Source organism: Haliotis rubra, unplaced genomic scaffold (genome assembly GCF_003918875.1).
Source record: "Haliotis rubra isolate DU_JTF1 unplaced genomic scaffold, ASM391887v1 Scf5, whole genome shotgun sequence".
In the NCBI taxonomy this organism is placed as follows: Eukaryota; Metazoa; Mollusca; class Gastropoda; order Lepetellida; family Haliotidae; genus Haliotis; species Haliotis rubra.
In genome coordinates this window covers 710,946-734,363 of record NW_025767190.1, presented here as the reverse complement: position 1 = coordinate 734,363, position 23,418 = coordinate 710,946, and the positions used below count along the sequence as shown (strand labels likewise).

The 23,418-nt window shown below is 39.5% G+C and overlaps 1 protein-coding gene across 3 annotated transcripts in view; it reads left to right on the top strand.

The window, feature by feature from the left end:
- LOC124291740 (5-phosphohydroxy-L-lysine phospho-lyase-like) overlaps nt 1-21,916 on the top strand; it is a 75,036-nt gene extending 53,120 nt beyond the window's left edge. For all 3 annotated transcript variants that reach the window (XM_046728815.1, XM_046728814.1, XM_046728813.1), the window contains 6 exons: nt 2,330-2,412; nt 8,310-8,404; nt 12,387-12,499; nt 13,932-14,086; nt 20,468-20,557; nt 20,798-21,916. In XM_046728815.1, the coding sequence (XP_046584771.1) occupies nt 2,330-2,412; nt 8,310-8,404; nt 12,387-12,499; nt 13,932-14,086; nt 20,468-20,557; nt 20,798-21,104 (843 nt within the window). In that variant the 3' untranslated portion in view covers nt 21,105-21,916. The remainder of the gene's footprint in view (nt 1-2,329; nt 2,413-8,309; nt 8,405-12,386; nt 12,500-13,931; nt 14,087-20,467; nt 20,558-20,797) is intronic.
- The last annotated feature ends 1,502 nt before the right edge of the window (nt 21,917-23,418 follow it).

Genomic DNA, 23,418 nt, shown 5'->3' with positions numbered 1-23,418 from the left:
CTGGCTAGCTGTAAATTTAGACCGTCCATCAGAAATCTAGCCCGTCTTGGGCAGGCCTTATTTCATACACTGAATACAGCATGATGTAAAGTATTTTCATTTCTAGAAATTATGGGTACTTTTGGGAATGAATGTGGTTGCCATTCAGGAAGAGTTACTTCCCTCTATATTACATCATGGTGCTGTTGTTATTCATTTCATTTAAATGTGTCTAAAAGTGTCTTGAAATATCCGTGAAAAGGCATTGAATTGGTTGAGAACAAACTTGCATCAAACAGTGTGTTCTCTTGAAAGCATAGTAAAATTCATTATTTTTAAATTCATACAAAATTCATGTTTACAAATATAAGTTTGTGTGTTGGGGGGTGAACATTGTGAAAACAGTTTGCAAACTAGTTTGTGAAGTTTGACAAATTGTTGGTGAGAAACAGAATCAAACCTTTCTCTTGCCAAACCGGGGCAGTGGGGTAGCCTGGTAGTTAAGCGTTCGCTCGTCATGCCAAAGACCTGGGTCCGATTCCCCACTTGGTTACAATGTGTGAAGCCCATTTGTAGTGTCCCCCGTGGTGATATTGCTGGAATAATGCTAAAAGCGGTGTATAAATAAACTCACTCACTCTTGCCAAACTGTTTGCCTACATGCTGGTGTGTACAAACATCAGTTATGACGTGTGACTGGTTGTCAAACATATGTTGGTTGTGTACACACAATCACAATCTCTAAATACAGGAATGGAATTGGGCTGCTTACATTTTAAAGCATGACCCTTTTTATGGTCATAAAATTTTCAAACAAAATTTCATGGATTAATGATGAACGGAAGTGTTATGTTGTTTTCTTTTGTGCGATTTACACATGATACATTTCAATTCACACTATGAAATATTAAAGTCCATGGTTTCAGGTTATCTTTCTTCTTAGTGGTCATTGTAGTGGGGTAGCCTAATGGTTAAAGCATCTGCTCGTCACGCTGAAGACCCAGGTTCGATTCCTCACCTGTGTCCTATATGCGTTAATATTGCTGGAATATTGCCAAAGGCGGTGTAAAACAAGCATTGATTACATGAGTTATATCCTATAATATCAACCTGTTGCTATGCTCCTTTCAAATTAGCTATGACCCGTGAAGGTCCCGGTTAGAATGAACCTTCAGTAACCCATGCTTGTCGTAAGAGGCAACTAACGGGATCGGGTGGTCAGACTCGCTGGCTTGGTTGACACATGTCATCGGTTCCCAATTCCGCAGGTCGATGCTCATGCTGTTGATCACTGGATTGTCTGGTCCAGTCTCGATTATTTACAGACTGCTGCCACATAGCTGGAATATTGCTGATTGTGGCGTAAAACTAAACTCACTCACTCATTCCAATTAGCTTCAGTAAGTTGAATCATGGGAGCAGTAAGATAACTGGCATGCTATGTTACATGAGGAAAGGTCAATCTGAGATCAGGAGCCAGTAGAAAGTAGAAAGAAGCAGGCATTTCATTCACTGATTTGTGTATTAAATTGGCCAGTGTAACCATGGGATTTAACATAACTAAAACTAAAGTGCACCTGAAGAGCTCCAGGTGTTTTATGACATGTGGGTTTCCTGGATATTGTGCAGGAGTGTAACATGGATGCAACATATCTTGAGTCACATACTATCTTCACACAGTAAATATCTATCACGTGAGTAAGAGGCGACTAACGGGATCTCGTGATCAGGCTCACTGACTTGGTTGACACATGTCATCGGTTCCCAATTCTGCAGATCGTTTCTCATGCTATCGTACTATTGATCACTGGATTGTCTAGTCCAGACTCGATTATTTACAGACCGCCGCAATATAGTGCGGCGTAAAACGCAACTCACTCACTCACTATCACATGATTTTTACTTACATCTTCAACAAATATTTGAGACCTGCACCACTTTGGAATTTGCTCTCCCACATTAAGCTGACGGTGATGTAATTTTTGTACAGTTCAAAGTGATATTAAATGTAACTCACCCACTGATCAAGTACTCACTTATCTAGGCCATATTTGATACATGCCCATTTCAGTCCTGGAAGTATAATGCGAGAGCCAAAACATTTACGCCTTGTTCTGTATTTCAAGCATTTCAGTGTCCCCTTGTTTTCTTCTAGGATTTTATTCCTTTTCCGTGTTAATTTTTGTCCATTTTCTTTGGGTTATTGTTTGTGTCCAGCTGAGTGATTGTATAATTGTTGTTTGTAGTAAGAACAACAGGTATACTTTGTTTGCATATTTACAAACAACAACATAAAGCAACATTCACATACTCACTCACTCTGTGACTGATGTATAAACTTGTGTTTCAGATTGGGGCGTTCATCTGTGAACCATTAATGGGAGCTGCTGGAGTCATTGTTTTCCCTAAGAACTACCTCAAACTTGCCTACAGGTAACTCACAATGAAAATAATGAGTGAGTGAGTGAGTGAATTGGGTTTAATGCCACTTTGAATAGAATTCCAGTAATCACTGTGCGAGGAAAACAATTAGTGGTGAATAGTGTTGGAAATGGGTTAAAATATCACAATTGATGATTGGTTCATTACCAACAAGCAATCATCGAAAAACAAATAGGTTAGTATCATTTTTAGCGATTTCCTTATTCAGGTTGTTATTGCAGATAAGTATAACGTGGTTCTCTATTGTTGTTTTTTTGTTTTATTTAGAAACTGTGCAAATTGTATTTGCAAACTTCACATCCAATGTAAAATGATGCAACTTACTACTTTAAAGTGATGACTAATATATCATGAACATAAACTTCCTGGAGACTTCACAAGAAATTTTCATCCATGACTTTTCAGTAAGTGAAGAGAGTTTTCTAAGAATTAAACATGTTTTCAGGCGCTGACAACTTCAAAGATATGTTCCTTCGCCAAGTATTCCAAACACTAAAACAGTAGTTCCAAAATCTTTTGTGTTGATTATGAGAAAATGTGATCGATTTCTTGGTCATTTGATCACTTCCACCAATCTTCGATTATTTCAAGTAATCTGAACACCACTAGTGGTAAAAGCCCATGTTGAACCAAGTTTACATTCCAGTATCATTTTTAGTAAGACCCTGGATTTGTCAGCACCTGTCTTCATTGATTTCTCATTAGATATTTATAAAGAAGTCACTTTGTGATTTTCTCCAATACTAAGCTGACATGGTGTGCTATACTAGTGTTCAGAGAGGCATTGAACCCACATCGCTCTCACTCACTCACTCACTCACTCACTCATGACGTTGATCAGGAATGTATACTTCTCTAAAGAAGAGTGAGTGAGTGGTTTTATGCCTCATTTAGCAATAATCCAGCAATATCATTGTACCCATGTGGGGAATAGAACCTGGGTATTCGGTGTGACGAGTGAACGCTTTAACCACTAGGCTACCCCACTGCCCCTCTTTTCTTTCATATAGTCATTCGCTCATAGCATGACAGATTAACTACAGTTAGTAACTGCATATACAAGACTGATTAAATACAGTAATGGGAAAGAACTGCATGTTCTTAACTTCTTTGAGTAGTCGTGAAAGATTATATGACATGGGGTGCGGTGGGGTAGCCCAGCAGTTAAAGTGTTCGCCTGTGATGCCAAAGACCCGGGTTTGATTCCCCACTTGGGCACAATGTGTGAAGCCCATTTCTGGCGTCCCCCACTGTAATATTGCTGGAATATTGCTAAAAGCGGTGTTAAACCAAACCCACTCACTCACTCACCCAGGAGGGAGTATCTCAATGAACTGTACTGTCATCATGCTACCATTTAGAAATTCCTACCACACAAAGGTTAAAACTGTATCAGGCTATTCCTGTCTGGAGTTATGAAACTCCAAAACTCCAAATCAATATAACTATTTATGATTCATTATTCTGACTTCATGTATAAATCCAACATTATACACACTAAATGTATTATGGACTGGAGGCCTGTACCTGATTAATTCTGTCAGTCTGTTTCCCAGTCACTGGCATGACAAAATCACATGGATATTTTGCTCTGTTTCCTGGAGCCTGAGCTGATATAATCTCTAATACTGGATATGTCGGCGGGGTTTCCTCATCCGGATCAGCTGAGATGAGCATCACAGTGCACAGAGGCAAATATTAACATTAACTTATTATATGTTAGGCCAAGGCAGTTTTTTTTATTGTTTGGTGGGTTATCAGCTGTGATGATGAAAAGGGGCTGGAGGCAGTACAAAATATTAATGAAATTATTTTTTAGAATAGGTTTGAGTTTCATTTCCTCAAAATACTATTTTGACAAATTATTAAACAAAATTAAGAGAATACTGTATACAATGGTTATAATGAATTCAAAAAGACAACAAATTGTAGTTTGTAATAATCTTAGTTTGTTAATATGTAGTTATATAAAGTAGTAGTTATCTGCGACCCAAAAAAGCAGTTCATTATATCCATTAATCTGTTATAAGTCCGGAGAGCGGAAGTTCGCGGGTTCGATCCCCGACCGCGTCATACCAAAAGACGTTAAAATATGGTACTTGTTGGACCCTGCCTGGCCCTCGGCATTAATGGGTACAACAGTGACTGGTCGGCTCGGAGTCAGTATAATGTGTCTGAGTGGGGTATTCATGCTTCACTGTGGCATGGTATCTCAGTGGGCTAGCACTATAAAACCAGCTTAAGTCTGGGCTAGTACAAGCAGCCGCACATACACATACACACGCATGCACGTCGTCATATGAGCGAAATATTCTCAAGCACGACGTTAAACCCAATTTCACCTCACCTGTTATAAGTGTGTGCATTATAAATATAGTTTAATGTATCTGAAAATTGTAAATTCGATATAACATATTGTTACAAGTGAAGGTGTAGTGAAGGGGTATACCACAAATCCACTTGCACAATTATATGGATTACACAACAATTAGACAACAGTTAATTTAATTAATACTATCCTAAATAACATATCAATTTCTTTCCATATATCTTCTTTTACTGTTGAAAATGTATAGTGGAGTGTTTTTCTGCACATAAAAAAATATTTTGGCCTCTTGAAATACATTAATGTAAAACATTGATATTAACTTTTGTGCACTGTGATGCTAATCTCTGCTGAAGCCGGAATCAGGATACCCTGCAGGCAGCAGCAGGATGCTGTGGCTGTAGCAGCTGATGCTGCCGTAAACGCTGCAAGACACCTGTACCAGGTGTAAAAGTGACCTCAGTCTATGGAACATACAAGGTATCCCATTCCCAACTTCTATTAGCCACTCACAAAATTATTTACCTGGTTAAAAAACTCACACTTAAGTACTTTAGAGCATTTTAGTGCCATGATCAAATGAAACTTATTGTATCAGAAATCATATGTTCCAATATTGAGTTATTTAGTTGCAGCCTTTACTATGTATCTTAAAAATATAAGCACTTTGGAATACTTTTTACATAAGGAACTATGGTCAGAAAGCATTGAGGCATCACTATTCCTGCTATACAAATTAAAACAAAATGCAAATATCATAACCAAAACAAGTCATATGTATGAGTTAGGCACTTAAATTTGTCTCTCAGCTGATCGGGGCAGTGAGGTAGCCTTGTGGTTAAAGCGTTCGCTCGTCATGCTGAAGGCCCGGGTTTAATTCCCCACATGGGTACAATGTGTGAAGCCCATTTCTGGTGTCCCCTGCCGTGATGTTGCTGGAAAATTGATAAAAGCGGTGTAAAACTACTCACTCACTCTCAGGTGATCACGTAAGTTTGTTTCAGCTGTTACACATAGCTGTCATGTCTCATTGGTCAGGTGAGATGGCACACATGGCATCTGTTTCTATGATATCCACTGTTCTTTAAGGAAGTAAATTTCATTAGACAACAGTGAACGATCAATTAATGTATTACCAGCTAATCCTTTGAGTAGAGTATGTTGTTTTAACATGAAGAAACATGTAATCCTTCTACAATAGTAAACCTATATGCAGAAACAGTTTTCACAAATCCACTGTGCAAGATGACAGTGATAAATAAATCCTTTGAAGTTTTGTAGAACCCACACCTCCATTCCTCTCATTGTGCTGTCACATGCATATACTAGTGTTACTTAACTTCTTTGAGTGGCATTTTAGAAGTTGGGAAGTACAATATAGAACAAACTTTATGGATAACAACTTCTTTTTATTCGTGAGTGTGACGTTTCGATACAGATTCTTGTACCGTTGTTAAGCATAATCATTATGCTTGACAACGGTACAAGAATCTGTATCGAAACGTCGCACTCACGAATAAAAAGAAGTTGTTATCCATAAAGTTTGTTCTATATAGTATTACTTAACATGCAAGACATTCCAACATCAAACCTGTTTATAACCCAGTCTTAGATTCAATAATTACACCAGACATGAGAATTTCTCAGTATGACCCACTGATTGCTAAATATCTTTAACACCCTCGGATGCAGGGTTCATAGCCCATGGTCGAGGTAATCTGAGTGCTGCCACAACTTTATAATACTTGTGGTAAAGTATTATACATTACTTGTGGTAAAGTCATTATGTGAATGACGACTAATACACAAGTGTAGGGCTTTAACAATGAAACATGGACGACAAGAAGGGAGTGGTAATTGTTTTATTACATGACATTTGTCTGAAACAGTAATGATTGTTACTGTTTTGAGTATATTAATTGAACTTCATTGTTGCAAAAGTAATATGTACATGTAATTGTTTTAGACTGAAGTACACAACTGTACATACACATTGACACATATACCTGGTTCCAAGGTGAAAGGTTTTGGTAAGCATAATCCCATCAGATATGATAATTCACGGGGACTCCCCTGGTTGTCAACAAGGTTCTCCCAAACTGGTTCAAAACCCAGTCGCTGATAGTAATTGGTAGGCAGTGATTATGCGGGCTAATTATGGCATCAACTGGGTGTTTTTTTCCCTATAAAAATGTATGTATTCTCATCTAAATCCATCATCTGGAGATTTAGCCTGCAGACGTAAGGGTCAATATTTTGATGTCCACAAAGACGTTTTTTCACTGTTTTGCTTAAAAATTGTCATTTATTTAATTATGTAGTATAATAATCCTCCCAGTTATTGTTCAGCCGAGAGTCAGGTTAAATACACTTTTTGATTAATTCAATTCCTTGTGATGAATGTGCTGTAGGAACTGAATTCCTTCCTATTTACTGTCACCATTAAGTATGTTGGGATGTCTGAGCCCAAGGCGTGGCACTGATGCTGTCAGATGAAAGGACCGCTAACTAATCAGCAACAACACAACCAGGGGAGCGAGTTGTTGAGGAAGTCCATCCATGTGCCAGGGTGTGTGATGCGATGATTGTATGAGTGCTTCGTACAGATTCCCCCTTGGTAACCACAAAGTACCATTGTGAACATATGGGTCAAGCTTGTGTTATTTTCATGCACTAACTTATGCATGTACTTTTTCATTCAACCATTAATTTCCATGCAAGTACTATTTATGATGTTTTGGGAATATAAGTGATTACTCTTATATTCCCGGGGTGGTGTGGTTGCCCAGTTGTTAAAGCATTTTCTTGTCATGCCGAAGACCAGGGTTTGATTCCCCACATTGGTACAATGCATGAAGGCCATTTCTGGTTTCCCCACATTGCTAAAATATTGCTAAAAGCAGCGTAACACTCAACTCACTCGCACTTATATTTCTTCTAATTTTGTAACAGCCTCATCCAAGTGCACCCAGATTTTCAATTCTGTTAAGAAAAATTAAGATGTTCCCCAGGAAGCTTAAGCTATTTTAAATATTTTATTTCCCAAAAATATTTTCATTTTTTTTTTATATCATTAAGATACATTTTGATCCCATTTTCTATCTGCTTTGACTTGATTTCTTATGTTTTTTAATATTGACTTTTTTTTGTGGTTGATTTGGTAGCTCTTCACTGTTGTATTTTTCTTCTTATTTATGAGTTTAATACCTCGATGGTATGTACTGAATTCATACAATATATAAAGGCTTGACATCTGTGGCACTTGATGGCTATATCCAGTGTGTACAGAATATTTAGTCCATGCTCTATGAACATGTTGGGCTTTGGTTCGTGACCTGTATATTAACGGTATATTCAGGGTACATACAGACCTAGTATATGGACCTGTTTCCCCTTGTTCGAGGTCAAGGTCATGCAATCTTTGGACTGGTTTAAACTGGAAGATATTCAAGGACACAAGTGTTTATCATTAATCCATTGAATGTATCTTGGAATTACAGGATGACGTGTGAATCCAGAGGAATTGATATTTCTAAATGTTTGTTTCTCTTGTTTGCAACAGTTACGTTCGAGAGGCAGGTGGCGTGTGCATCGCAGATGAAGTCCAGTGTGGCCTGGGGCGAAATGGAGAACACTTGTGGGCGTTTCAGTCACAGGGTTGGTTTTGTTATCCCCTGTCATGATCTGTTGACATCTCTGGTCAGAGACATAACTCAAGCCACTCACAGGCTCATAGCCAGCCTGAAGGGTAACCTCCCATTACCCCTACATGCCACTACCCTACAGCTTATAACAACATAGTTTATGGTCTGTTGCATAACTAATCTCCTGCCTGTTACCTATTCCATACAGTGGACTGGTCCACTTAAGATGCACAACATGACACAAGACAGATTTTAAAAGTGACTTTAATACATGTGTTATCACAAAGTACCACATCATTGAGATCAATTGTCAAGTTTTTCAGTCTATTTACATTCAGTGTTTTAATCATCTCATCTCATATCACATCAGGATAAGAGAAAAACCAAATTATTACATTATCAAAAGTGTGACCTTAATACATCACACATTGAGATCAATAATTGTCAAGTTTTTCAGTCTATTTACATTCAGTGTTTTCATATCATCATATAAGGATGAACAAAAGATCACATTATCACAAGTGTTTCATATCAACATATCAGGATGAGAGAAAGACCACATTATTACATTATCACAAGTGTTCAAGTGTCAGTGTTACAGTCTATCCAAGCTTGAGCAGGTAGCCGACGTCAAGAAACTGAAGAGGGATTTCTGTCCACGCTGAAGCTGTTCCTTGAGTCTGCACAGACGGTTGTCGATCTCTCTGTACACTCGTTTTTTCTGTTTGTTGGCGCAGCACCAAAGTCAATCTGAGCAATCCTCACTCTCGGCGTGTTCGACTCTCCTGATGACTTCTACAAATCTGTAGATGTTCGGGTGCCTGTGTGGAATTTCTCGATTCAGACGGTTGTGGAATCCTTCCAGGTTGTTGTTTGTCCTCGCCCAGCTGTCAAGTTGTGGTTCCACAGGTGAAGAAAAATCTGGCAGTGTCGCCGAGGCCCATGTTGTCACGATGTGTAGTCGCTGAAGTCGCCAGCTCTTGGGATCGCCAGGTGTGTCATCCATGGCTTCAATCCAAGTGTCTTGGACCGCGCTTGAGGAAGTAGAGGTAGTCCAGCTGCTCTCCTGATCCACTTGGTGACTTCTGGGTTTTCCTTGTAGGCAACAGCTAGTCCAAGATCCTGAACCTTCCTCCAGATGGCTTGACAGAAATGGAAGAAACAGCCCTTCACGTCAGCAGTGGGAAATTCTGTTTCTATGGCGTGGATTGCTGCTAGCTCAAAATCGGTCTGGATGCAGGCAGGATCAAGCGGTCTGTTGAGTCTCTGCTGAACTTCATCCTTGAGCAATCGGAAGAGTCTGGAGTAGGTTGTTGTCTGGCGGTCCGGAAGAAGGGCGAAGATTAGGGGATATGTTGAGCTGCCACGTCTTGCATGGATGATGTATACTTGATTCCACAGTGCAGGACAGGCTGTGAAAGTTCCAACAGTTGTGACTCTTCCTTTGCATGTTGACTGCACACACTTCCAGTGTACACAGGTCTGTCGCTCAACATTCTTAGTGTGAAGATATCCATCCAACAGAACTTGACGGCTACCTCTCCGTGACATAACAAACTCAACATTGCGAAGACCAGCCATGTTGATGCCATGTTTGTTTCATGTCAACACTTATATACTGTATGGAACAATCTCAATTTCCTGTATCATCTCCACGTTTTATTTCTCTCAACTTCTCAACATTGTAATATATGTAACATTAAAGTGCACTATAACAACTTTTCTTAACAACATTTAGCAATCACAACACTTTTCCAATTGTATGTTTCTTCTACTCAGGGTTGAGGTTTGTTTTCATCATGAGACCACTAATTTCCTTGCCACAAAAGACTAATCACATTTATGCATCCCTTGATCTCATCTATGCTCCATGCACTAATCCCTCTTTAGGATTAGTCTATTATATCAGACAGGTAAATGCTAGGTGTTGTTTTAACTAGCTGTAGGGGTACTGGAGTGTAGGGGTAGTGGCATGTAGGGGTTATGGGTGTGAACCGCCTGAAGTCTGTAACAAATGTCACTAAAAGAGACTCGCAACCCCTCACGATTCAACTGTTGTCTGTAATACAGACACTGAAACAATGTATCCAAGAAAGTTCATGCCAGCCTAGAATATGTGTCAAGTCCAGATGCCACAGTTTCTGAAAATGAATGAAAATGAAGAAAGTTTCCAGACACCTTTTCATTATGTTTGATGATTCTAATTTAGGCCAGACCAATTTTATTTCTTGTTTTACGAATCTGCTGGTCATATTTTTTCAAGAATAAGAAAAATAATAAAAATTAATTTTCCCCGCTCAAAAAATAATATCCTCATATTTTTATTGGCTAAAAATGTAAACTTACAACAAAAAATGTTTTGATTGTTTTTGGCCCCATATACACTTCATAAATTGCCAAAAATACTTTTAGTATTTAAAAGGAATATTACTTTGACTGGTGATTTTTATTTTTTATTTTTTCCCTCCTGCCTTAAGGTTTGTTTTCTGAGCACAAAAATCCGTAAAACAAGAAATAAAATTGGTCTGGCCTTTGGAACCTTTTTTTTGCTAAAATATGTTCATTGATGTGAGCCTAGATATTAGAGGTCACTTGTATTTCACTGCCATCAGCACCAGTAATGGTATTTGTTTTATAGCCTATTTCTGTGTCGTAACATTGAATGAAGTGTGTCAGCAAAGAAGCAAGATAATGATTTTTTAGGATAAGATGTAACTTATCTTTGATTAGAACCCCAACTTCAAAGTGCCTCTCAAAGAAATGATATTTTTCAAACATTTTCAAGGTTGCTTTGAAATCCTAGATAAATCCCTGTTGCTAAGCAGTATATGTGCGAGGAGTACGAGAGTGAATATTTTGGTAATCTGCTGAGTCAGCTGTATTCCTGCTGTCTCACAGCAGACTGTCAAGTGCTATGTGTAAGTTGCTGGTTTCATGTCTAGCAGTTCATACAGTCGAGATCCTTTCATGATATTGCTTCTTGCATGGTGAACTCTAATATAATCTATCTCACCTGGTCTACAACTCAGTTTCAAGAGTGCAAGGCCGAAACACCATTGCAAAAAGGATGTGAACCTCTGCCACATTGTGAAATTGAAATCTTAAGCATGGTAATAGTAACATTATGTTGATTTTGATTAAGATTTGACAACTTTGGTTAGTTTTCCTGAGCATTCTTCTGGCAAGATAGTTTGTTGGTGTGTCAGTGGCTGCCTGACAGTGATGCGATATAAGTTCCCTTCTTTTCTCTCTGATTAGGCTGGTGGCTCAGTCGTCTAAGGCACTACAATTTGTTGTGCAGAGTTCTGTCCCTTGGACTTACCAGAAACCTATGATTAGGGGTTAAAAAATGTGTTCGCCCTGATATTGTTTAGATTTGTCAGTAGCATATTCATGCTTATTGCATTTAGCTAAGAGGTATCTGTCATAGATCTGTATCACTTCAGGCTGTCCTCTTGCATTATGCTTACACCCTTGGATATAACAGGATTATGTTCATAGGGGTGTTAAACCCAGCTCCCTCACTCACCCGCAAGTGGGAGTAGTTTGTTTGGGTTTTCATTAACGCCACACAAAGCAATATTCTGGCTCTATGAGTGAGTGAGTATGGTTTTACACCTCGTTTAGCAATATTCCAGCAATATCACGGCGGGGGACACCAGAAATGGGCTTCACACATTGTACCCATGTGGGGCATCGAACCCTGGCCTCTGCTCTGATGAGCGAACGCTTTAACCACTAGGCTGCCCTACTGCCCCTCTGACTGTTTGAGGTTTGGTCTGTTGGTGACTATCTCCTGACCACCCAATGATTGATATCATGAACAACAATCCAAGGTATGATCACACTGTATGATCAGTTAAATAACCAAGCTGGAACATCCAGTTTATTAAGTCACATCTTATGGCGAGGATAGGCCTAACCCAATTCTAATGCAGAGTACTGCTGAAAATTTCACTGGCAACTATTACATTTTGTTTTCTTCTCATCCTCAGATGTAGTTCCAGACATTGTAACAATTGGCAAGCCTGTTGGCAACGGCCACCCCATGTCAGTCGTCGTCACGTCTAAAGAAATAGCTGACAGTCTGGGAGAGTTCAGTTCCACCGTAAGTGTTGCCGGGATGGGATGGTGTACACCGGTCTTGTGACTGCTTCTCTAATGATGGGTGTATTTTGAGCTGCCGATAGACGGCTGGGGGAGGGGCTTGGGGGCTGGATGGGAGGTCCTGGGGGGATGTGCAGGAGAGGCTGGGGTAATGACATAGACATAGACACAGACAATACTTTATTACCTTAAAAGGAATTCGTTTGGATCACAGAGCTTGACAAAAATACAAATGAATAACAACATAAAGTATGAAATTACTAAAAACATAAAAAGAGATAAATATGTGCTTAACAATAATTAAATGAATAATGATAACTGGACATTCAACTTTTGTTTAAAATCGCAATACTTTGAGGTACAAAAGATGTTTGAGTTCATTAAGTCTTGGTGATTGAAGGACGGACGGGGCTGGCGGGAGGGGCGGTGCTGGCGGGAGGGGCTGAGGGTAGCATGTACCTGTGTATTTCAGTATTACCTTGATTCTGTTTAATCTGAAGTGTGATATTGAGAACAGGACCTTCACGCCCATGCATAGTTTGTCCCTGTGTGTCAATGTTGACAGTTCAGGGGTAACCCTGTGTGTTTATGTTGACTGTTTGGGGGTAACCCTGTGTGTTTATGTTGACAGTTTGGGGGTAACCCTGTGTGTTTATGTTGACAGTTCAGGGGTAACCCTGTGTGTTTATGTTGATAGTTCGGGGGTAACCCTGTGTGTTGACAGTTCAGGGGTAACCCTGTGTGTTTATGTTGACAGTTCGGGGGTAACCCTGTGTGTTTATGTTGACAGTTCAGGGGTAGCCCTGTGTGTTTATGTTGACTGTTTGGGGGTAACCCTGTGTGTTTATGTTGATAGTTGGGGGGTAACCCTGTGTGTTGACAGTTCAGGGGTAGCCCTGTGTGTTGACAGTTCAGGGGTAGCCCTGTGTGTTTATGTTGACTGTTTGGGGGTAACCCTGTGTGTTTATGTTGACAGTTCGGGGGTAACCCTGTGTGTTTATGTTGACAGTTCAGGGGTAACCCTGTGTGTTTATGTTGATAGTTCGGGGGTAACCCTGTGTGTTGACAGTTCAGGCGTAACCCTGTGTGTTTATGTTGACAGTTCGGGGGTAACCCTGTGTGTTTATGTTGACAGTTCAGGGGTAGCCCTGTGTGTTTATGTTGACTGTTTTGGGGGTAACCCTGTATGTTTATGTTGACTGTTCAGGGGTAACCCTGTGTGTTTATGTTGACTGTTCGGGGGTAACCCTGTGTGTTTATATTGACAGTTTGGGGGTAACCCTGTGTGTTTATGTTGACTGTTCAGGGGTAACCCTGTGTGTTTATGTTGACAGTTCCGGGGTAACCCTGTGTGTTTATGTTGACAGTTCAGGGGTAACCCTGTGTGTTTATGTTGACAGTTCGGGGGTAACCCTGTGTGTTTATGTTGGCAGTTTGGGGGTAACCCTGTGGCCTGTGCCACAGGAATGGCTGTCCTTGATGTCATACAGAATGAGAAACTCATCTCCAGTGCACAGTCAGTGGGGAAGTGCCTGTTGGAGGGGTTCTCTGCCATCTTGCCGAATCATCCCATGATGGGTTGTGTACGGTAAGTCTTCCTTTCACTTGCCTTTACACGTCATGTTAAATTCTAACTCAAGGTCTCAGGCTGTAAGTTATTACCACTTTATTCATGAAATATAAACATAACATGAATATGGATAGGCACACCAAGCCAACAGCTTATGTAAGTGCCGCTCCATCAAATATAACACAATGCAATCAATAATTAATTTCAAACAAAGTACAGAAGCAATTATTTCCACAAAAGCATGAAATGCGTTTTTGATAGGTAAATGTCTACAAAATTACATTAAATAGTTTATAGTAATTGCATACATAAGAGTTTAGAATAATTTGAGTCTATTTGAAAGTAGTATCCTCGAGTCATCTGTTTTCGTTCATCATCTGTTTTCGGTCGGCCGTTTGCGTGTTCATTTCTCGCGGTTATTAGCGAGATTTTACGTCACCAGACAGGTTATTTTTAGCAGGATGTCGACTGCTTCAGCTCTGACTAACAAAATGCTTCGTGTGAAATTTAGTAAGGTACATGATTGCAAACACATGTAAATGTTACGTTTTAGAACCGAGTTTACTAATGCATAAATTTTCATGTAATCAAAATGCTATATCTAAAATATCGTCAGATCCACCTTTTCAGTATAGGCGTCGTCTGCTTGTTTATAGTATGACATATTATTATCCCATGACATATTACGTATGCGTTGCCGTCGTAAAAAATATATGGAAACTGGATAGGATCATCTCTTATTACGATTTTCCAAAATATTCATTTAATTTTCGAAACTGCAATTAATATATTTCTGTGTCATGGGCCCAGTGTACTCATCCTGCATGCTGTCATTGGGTCCACCTCAAGCTGTGCACCTCCGTAGATATGTAGTGAGATCTTCTGATGAGTTTTGGTGCCCTTGTCAGCGAACCGAGGAGAGTGAAACATGCCTGGACATGTGATGTAACTAGCTAAGTCTTATCATGATTAACTTTGACATGAAATTATTACGACCATAGTTTCTAATAATTATTATTGGAACTATTACAAATATTCTTTTTGGACTGGATGTTTATTAACTTTATATTATAAAAATATCAGCATAGCACGAATACTGCTATTTGATTCGTGTTTTACGGAGAACCAATGAAGTGAACGAAAACAGATGACGTCACTTCCGCATTCAGGATCTTTGCGTAGCGAACTACGAGGCCTGCTATGCGGGTGAAACACGAGGTTAATCCGTCAGATATTTGAATATCATAAATAAATAACAAACAAACGAGGCAGGATTGTTTATTATCGATTTATTTATGCACTTAATGTTACGTTGGTCGACAATCCTTACATGACCGAAAACCGAATACACAAGGATATGTATTTATGAACAGAGTCAAGAATAAGCTGATTAATTCTGTTGCTGGAAGTTTGATGACCTTGAAGAATTGAATTTAAGTAAAACCATTTGTATGGAAATATTCATCTGATCTTATGGAGTCATAACAAGGGCAAGAAAAGAAGTAATGGAGAGAATCTTCCCACGGATACCCACATGCACATATCGGATTATTTGAAATATGTCTATCAAAATAATGAGCGTTCAAGTCACTACAACCCAACCTGAGGCGAGCATGGATTATTTGACAAAATCAAGATCCAAAGTTTAGTACAAAGAGAATATTTCCTTGTTTGGTCTGTAATCATGTTTTGAACAAATTTACTGATTGTGAGTTAATTATTTCGGTTGGCAAATTGTTCCATAAATGCATGGTGTCTGGTGAAAAGGAACGTGCATACGACTGTATTGCAACGAATTGTGCGACTTCCATCAGCATTTCTCAGATTGTAATCAGATACTAGTAAGTAGTTTGGAGTAATGTTATTATTCAATTTGTAGAATAAATTAAGTTTCTTCATTTCTCTACGCCTAACTAATGGTATGAAATTGGTCTCCTTGTAGATTTTTTCATGACTAGTTCCTCTCACGGCTCCACAAATCGTTCTTAGGGTGGCTAATTGTAAGTTTTCTAGAATCATAGACTGTTCTTTCGTACAGTTGTCCCATATGTCGCAACAATAATCAAATTGTGGAAGTAGATAGGTCTACATACATTCAGATGTATTTCTAGTTAGTTTATATTTAAAGCTTCTTAAACAGTTTACCATTGTACTTACTACCTTTACTATTTCTTCAATTTATTTTTTCCAATAACAATCTCTTTGAAGATAAATACCTAAATGTTTAAACACCTAAATGATTACCAAAAATTGGCTTCATTTACTTGAGTTTCTTTCATTTCTATCACCTCTTATGACAAACATAGGTTGTAGAATCGGTCTTGACGCAATGCTTGTTGTAAGAGGTGACTAATGGGATTCAGTGATCAGGCTCATTAAATTGGGTGATGCGTGTTGATGAATTTGTGAAGAATTTCATTTCTTTGCCTCTCAATGAGTGTTTGAATAATGCAAGTGATAAACTGTGTTTGTGATTACTGTACAGGGTGTCAGTGATTACTGTACAGGGTGTTAGTGATTACTGTACAGGGTGTTTGTGATTACTGTACATGATTACTGTACAGGGTGTTGATGATTACTGTACAGGGTGTCAGTGATTACTGTACAGGGTGTTGATGATTACTGTACAGGGTGTCAGTGATTACTGTACAGGGTGTTGATGATTACTGTACAGGGTGTCAGTGATTACTGTACAGGGTGTCAGTGATTACTGTACAGGGTGTTTGTGATTACTGTACAGGGTGTCAGTGATTACTGTACAGGGTGTTAGTGATGACTGTACAGGGTGTTAGTGATTACTGTACAGGGTGTTAGTGATTACTGTACAGGGTGTTAGTGATTACTGTACAGGGTGTTTGTGATTACTGTACAGGGTGTTAGTGATTACTGTACAGGGTGTTAGTGATGACTGTACAGGGTGTTAGTGATGACTGTACAGGGTGTTAGTGATTACTGTACAGGGTGTTTGTGATAACTGTACAGGGTGTTAGTGATGACTGTACAGGGTGTTTGTGATAACTGTACAGGGTGTTAGTGATGACTGTACAGGGTGTCAGTGATTACTGTACAGGGTGTTTGTGATAACTGTACAGGGTGTTTGTGATAACTGTACAGGGTGTTTGTGATTACTGTACAGGGTGTTAGTGATTACTGTACAGGGTGTTTGTGATAACTGTACAGGGTGTTAGTGATTACTGTACAGGGTGTTAGTGATTACTGTACAGGGTGTTAGTGATTACTGTACAGGGTGTTAGTGATGACTGTACAGGGTGTTAGTGATTACTGTACAGGGTGTTAGTGATTACTGTACAGGGTGTTTGTGATTACTGTACAGGGTGTTTGTGATTACTGTACAGGGTGTTTGTGATAACTGTACAGGGTGTTTGTGATTACTGTACATGATTACTGTACAGGGTGTTTGTGATTACTGTTATGTGTGTCAGTGATTACTGTGCAGGGTGTTAGTGATTACTGTACAGGGTGTTTGTGATTACTGTACAGGGTGTTTGTGATAACTGTACAGGGTGTTTGTGATTACTGTACATGATTACTGTACAGGGTGTTTGTGATTACTGTACATGATTACTGTACAGGGTGTTTGTGGTTACTGTACATGATTACTGTACAGGGTGTTTGTGATTACTGTAATGTGTGTCAGTGATTACTGTACAGGGTGTTTGTGATTACTGTACAGGGTGTTTGTGATTACTGTACAGGGTGTTTGTGATTACTGTACAGGGTGTTTGTGATTACTGTACAGGGTGTTTGTGATTACTGTACAGGGTGTTTGTGATTACTGTAATGTGTGTCAGTGATTACTGTACAGGGTGTTTGTGATTACTGTACAGGGTGTTTGTGATTACTGTAATGTGTGTCAGTGATTACTGTACAGGGTGTTTGTGATTACTGTACAGGGTGTTGATGATTACTGTAATGTGTGTCAGTGATTACTGTACAGGGTGTTTGTGATTACTGTACAGGGTGTTTGTGATTACTGTACATGATTACTGTACAGGGTGTTTGTGGTTACTGTACATGATTACTGTACAGGGTGTTTGTGATTACTGTAATGTGTGTCAGTGATTACTGTACAGGGTGTTTGTGATTACTGTACAGGGTGTTTGTGATTACTGTACAGGGTGTTTGTGATTACTGTACAGGGTGTTTGTGATTACTGTAATGTGTGTCAGTGATTACTGTACAGGGTGTTTGTGATTACTGTACAGGTGTTTGTGATTACTGTACAGGGTGTTGATGATTACTGTACAGGGTGTTTGTGATTACTGTACAGGGTGTTGATGATTACTGTACAGGTGTTTGTGATTACTGTACAGGGTGTTGATGATTACTGTACAGGGTGTTTGTGATTACTGTACAGGGTGTTTGTGATTACTGTACAGGGTGTTTGTGATTACTGTACAGGGTGTTGATGATTACTGTACAGGGTGTTGATGATTACTGTACAGGTGTTTGTGATTACTGTACAGGGTGTTTGTGATTACTGTACAGGGTGTTGATGATTACTGTACAGAGTGTTAGTGATTACTGTACAGGGTGTTGATGATTACTGTACAGGGTGTTTGTGATTACTGTACAGGGTGTTTGTGATTACTGTACAGGGTGTTGATGATTACTGTACAGGTGTTTGTGATTACTGTACAGGGTGTTGATGATTACTGTACAGGGTGTTTGTGATTACTGTACAGGGTGTTGATGATTACTGTACAGGGTGTTGATGATTACTGTACAGGTGTTTGTGATTACTGTACAGGGTGTTGATGATTACTGTACAGGGTGTTTGTGATTACTGTACAGGGTGTTTGTGATTACTGTACATGATTACTGTACAGGGTGTTTGTGGTTACTGTACATGATTACTGTACAGGGTGTTTGTGATTACTGTAATGTGTGTCAGTGATTACTGTACAGGGTGTTTGTGATTACTGTACAGGGTGTTTGTGATTACTGTACAGGGTGTTTGTGATTACTGTACAGGGTGTTTGTGATTACTGTAATGTGTGTCAGTGATTACTGTACAGGGTGTTTGTGATTACTGTACAGGGTGTTTGTGATTACTGTACAGGGTGTTGATGATTACTGTACAGGGTGTTTGTGATTACTGTACAGGTGTTTGTGATTACTGTACAGGGTGATTACTGTACAGGGTGTTTGTGGTTACTGTACATGATTACTGTACAGGGTGTTTGTGATTACTGTAATGTGTGTCAGTGATTACTGTACAGGTGTTTGTGATTACTGTACAGGGTGTTTGTGATTACTGTACAGGGTGTTAGTGATTACTGTACAGGTGTTTGTGATTACTGTACAGGGTGTTTGTGATTACTGTAATGTGTGTCAGTGATTACTGTACAGGTGTTTGTGATTACTGTACAGGTGTTTGTGATTACTGTACAGGGTGTTAGTGATTACTGTACAGGGTGTTTGTGATTACTGTACAGGGTGTTTGTGATTACTGTACAGGGTGTTTGTGATTACTGTACAGGTGTTTGTGATTACTGTACAGGGTGTTTGTGATTACTGTACAGGGTGTTTGTGATTACTGTACATGATTACTGTACAGGGTGTTTGTGGTTACTGTACATGATTACTGTACAGGGTGTTTGTGATTACTGTAATGTGTGTCAGTGATTACTGTACAGGGTGTTTGTGATTACTGTACAGGGTGTTTGTGATTACTGTACAGGGTGTTTGTGATTACTGTACAGGGTGATTACTTGCGTTGTTGTTTGTGATTACTGTAATGTGTGTCAGTGATTACTGTACAGGGTGTTTGTGATTACTGTACAGGGTGTTTGTGATTACTGTAATGTGTGTCAGTGATTACTGTACAGGGTGTTTGTGATTACTGTACAGGGTGTTTGTGATTACTGTACAGGGTGTTGATGATTACTGTACAGGGTGTTGATGATTACTGTACAGGGTGTTTGTGATTACTGTACAGGGTGTTTGTGATTACTGTACAGGGTGTTTGTGATTACTGTACAGGTGTTTGTGATTACTGTACATGATTACTGTACAGGGTGTTGATGATTACTGTACAGGGTGTCAGTGATTACTGTAATGTGTGTCAGTGATTACTGTAATGTGTGTCAGTGATTACTGTACAGGGTGTTAGTGATTACTGTAAATGATTACTGTACAGGGTGTTGATGATTACTGTACAGGGTGTTTGTGATTACTGTACAGGGTGTTTGTGATTACTGTACAGGGTGTTTGTGATTACTGTACAGGGTGTTGATGATTACTGTAATGTGTGTCAGTGATTACTGTACAGGGTGTTTGTGATTACTGTACAGGGTGTTTGTGATTACTGTACAGGGTGTTGATTATTACTGTACAGGGTGTCAGTGATTACTGTATACTGTGATTGCTGTTCAGGGGGATGGGAATGCTGGTCGGTGTGGAGATTGTCATGGACAAGGAGAGCAGGAAGCCGGCCAAGGAGGCAGCAGAGATTCTTGCATACCAGTAAGTGGTGCCAGTAATTGAGATTTTCATATTCATGTACGTGTAAGTTGGGTTTGGTTTTGAGAATTTCACGTACCAGTTATCAAGATTCTTAAATATCTGTAGGCGGGTCCGGTTGTAAAGAATGTTGTATACCAACGTGTTTGGTTAGTTGTCATGATTCTCATAAACCTGAAAGTTGAGCTTCCCCATAGAGGTACAGTTTCAGATTAACCAAATATGGATGCTTCTGTTACCCAGGATGAAAGAACAGAGGATTCTGATTGCGAATGATGGTGAGGACCAAAATGTGATTGTGTTGACGCCGCCAATGTGTTTCACATGTGACAATGCCAGACAGGTGATACAGGTCTTTGACAAGGCGTTACGAGACATAGAGACTGGAGCTGTCAGTGTGGGACTCACTCAAGGGGGAGACAACTTCACAATCGCCCCACCATTGGATGTGCCTTTACAAGTGTTATCAGAAACCCATGGACTGTCTGACGAAGATGATGATAGTGATGATCCTGCCTTGAAGAGGCCTCGGTATGAAGAGATGGACTGAAGCTGGAGTCTGTGAAAATATGAAAGAGTATTTTCATGATTATTTTTTATAATATTATGGAGAAAGTTTTACCCAAAATTGCCTCAAAATGGTGTGTCAGTTCTCCAACATCAGTGGATGAAAACTTCATTGATTTCACTCTCTAGGAGTCTTGGGGATGAATAGTGTTTGGCACAGCTGTCCATCCATCCATCCATCAATCCGTGTGAATGGTTGTTTGGGATGTGTTCTCTTTGTGTCACAAACAGAATACAATACTGTACAGTTTTGACACAAAATCGTGTGCTCGTTTGAGTTCATGATTAGATGGGCAGTTTGCTCTTCATTGACATAAGATCAAAAGTTAACATTTCCATGGAAACGAGTAGAACCTAAGCTCATCTGTTAATTATGAGGGTTGTTGAAGTTCAGGAGTGTTGGATCTCTCTAGGGAGATGATGACGTCTGCTCACCAGCTGGGATGCTTATCAATGAAGCTGATTATGGAAACATCCAGAATGCCTGTGTAAAACAGGGACCCAGCTGGCCCAGACATCTATGGTGCTCCATAGTGGTGTCAGTTGGTCACACCAGAAAACTGTGATTGTGGGTTCGAGTCCTTGATTGCCCCGATAATGTTGCTATGTTCATCAGCACCATACCGGGGCTTTTGGGGTTTCACCAAAGTGATCAACATCTAAAGCCATGCTTCAATTCAGGCTTTCCTGCCACATTAAACTGACATGCTATGATATTGCTGAAATACTGTCTAAAGTCAGTGTTTAAAACTCCCAAAATTCTAAGCCAGGCAGCCGGACTGGTAACTTAAAAGAATTACCAGTCCGGATACAAACTTGCCTGTCCGGTTTTCAACAATACAAGACAGTGACTGCCATTTCCAACTCACGCAAGCTCCATTCACTGTTTGTAGGCATCGCAATGAACTACATAGCACTAACAGGCAATGCACTGAGTTTTGCAACAACATGGTGCCTCTATTTATCATTTTTTGAAGATTCTGCCAACCCAGAAAATACTTGACACATTGCCTGTCATATATGTTGTGTTGAATTGTTCATGGCTTAAATGAAGGACTGCTCAATCGATAGAAATTGTGGTTATGATCAAAAATAGATATTCATATTCAACCATTGCTCAGTAATCAAGGCTGACAATTGAAATTTCTTAAATGAATATATTTGTATAACTGTGACAGATAGGCCAGTGAGTTATGTACCTGTGAAACTGCAATACATCGATGTTGATTAGATATCATGTCTCCATCATTGTAGCCTTATGTTGAACTTATTATTCTGATCTTGTTTCATGTAATTTGCTGGTGTTTTGCTGTATACATGGAGCACTGATCTGCTTACCTTAAACCACAGGTTGTCAATAACAATCAACATTGTGCACTGTACAGACTTCGTATCTCACTGTTTTATACTGCACACTCTGGTATTGTATTCAAGTATTTCTGTTAAATGTCAAGATTGTTCACCTTTCATAGGTCATTAATACTGATAATATTAAACTGTGTGTTACTGAGTACACTTCCAGGGGAATGGAAGAAGGTGAAGGTCATGGGTTCACTTCTAGAGGAATGCAAGTAGGTGAAGGTCATCTGGTTCACTTCTCGAGGAATGGAAGAAGGTGAAGGTCATTGAATACATCTCTAGAGGAATGGAAGAAGGTGAACGTGGGCTCACTTCTAGAGGAATGCAAGATGGTGAAGGTCATGGGGTTCACTTCTCGAGGAATGGAAGAAGGTGAAGGTCATTGAATACACCTCTAGCCTGGTGGTTAAAGCGTTCCCTCATCACACCGAAGACCCGGGTTCGATTCCCAACATGGGTACAATGTGTGAAGCCCATTCCTGGTGTCCCCCCCCACCATTATTTTGCTGGAATATTGCTAACAGTGGCGTAAAATTATACTCAATCAATCATGCAGTTATTGTGTTGACTTGTTTAGTAATCAACATGCAGATACTAAAATGTGTATCAATCTACAGATTGTAATTTGTGGTCCAAGGCCATATCTCTCTTTTGTAAGAATTGCAGATACAGTACAAACAGAAATTATTGAGAATTTAAAGATTGTAATTTTTTATATTGTCTTCACTCATTACTCACGTATTAATGTGAATATTAGCAGAACATAACTCCAGATTCAAAAGACAGGTGAACAGTTAGTATTTTGTCAGGTCACCATGGGCAGTAATGCAGGCTTCAATTCGACGGGGCATACTACTGATCAAAGAAGTTAGAAAGTCATGGCCAATGCTGTCCCAATATTGGCCCACCTCTTCTTTCATTTCAGCAATATTTGTCAG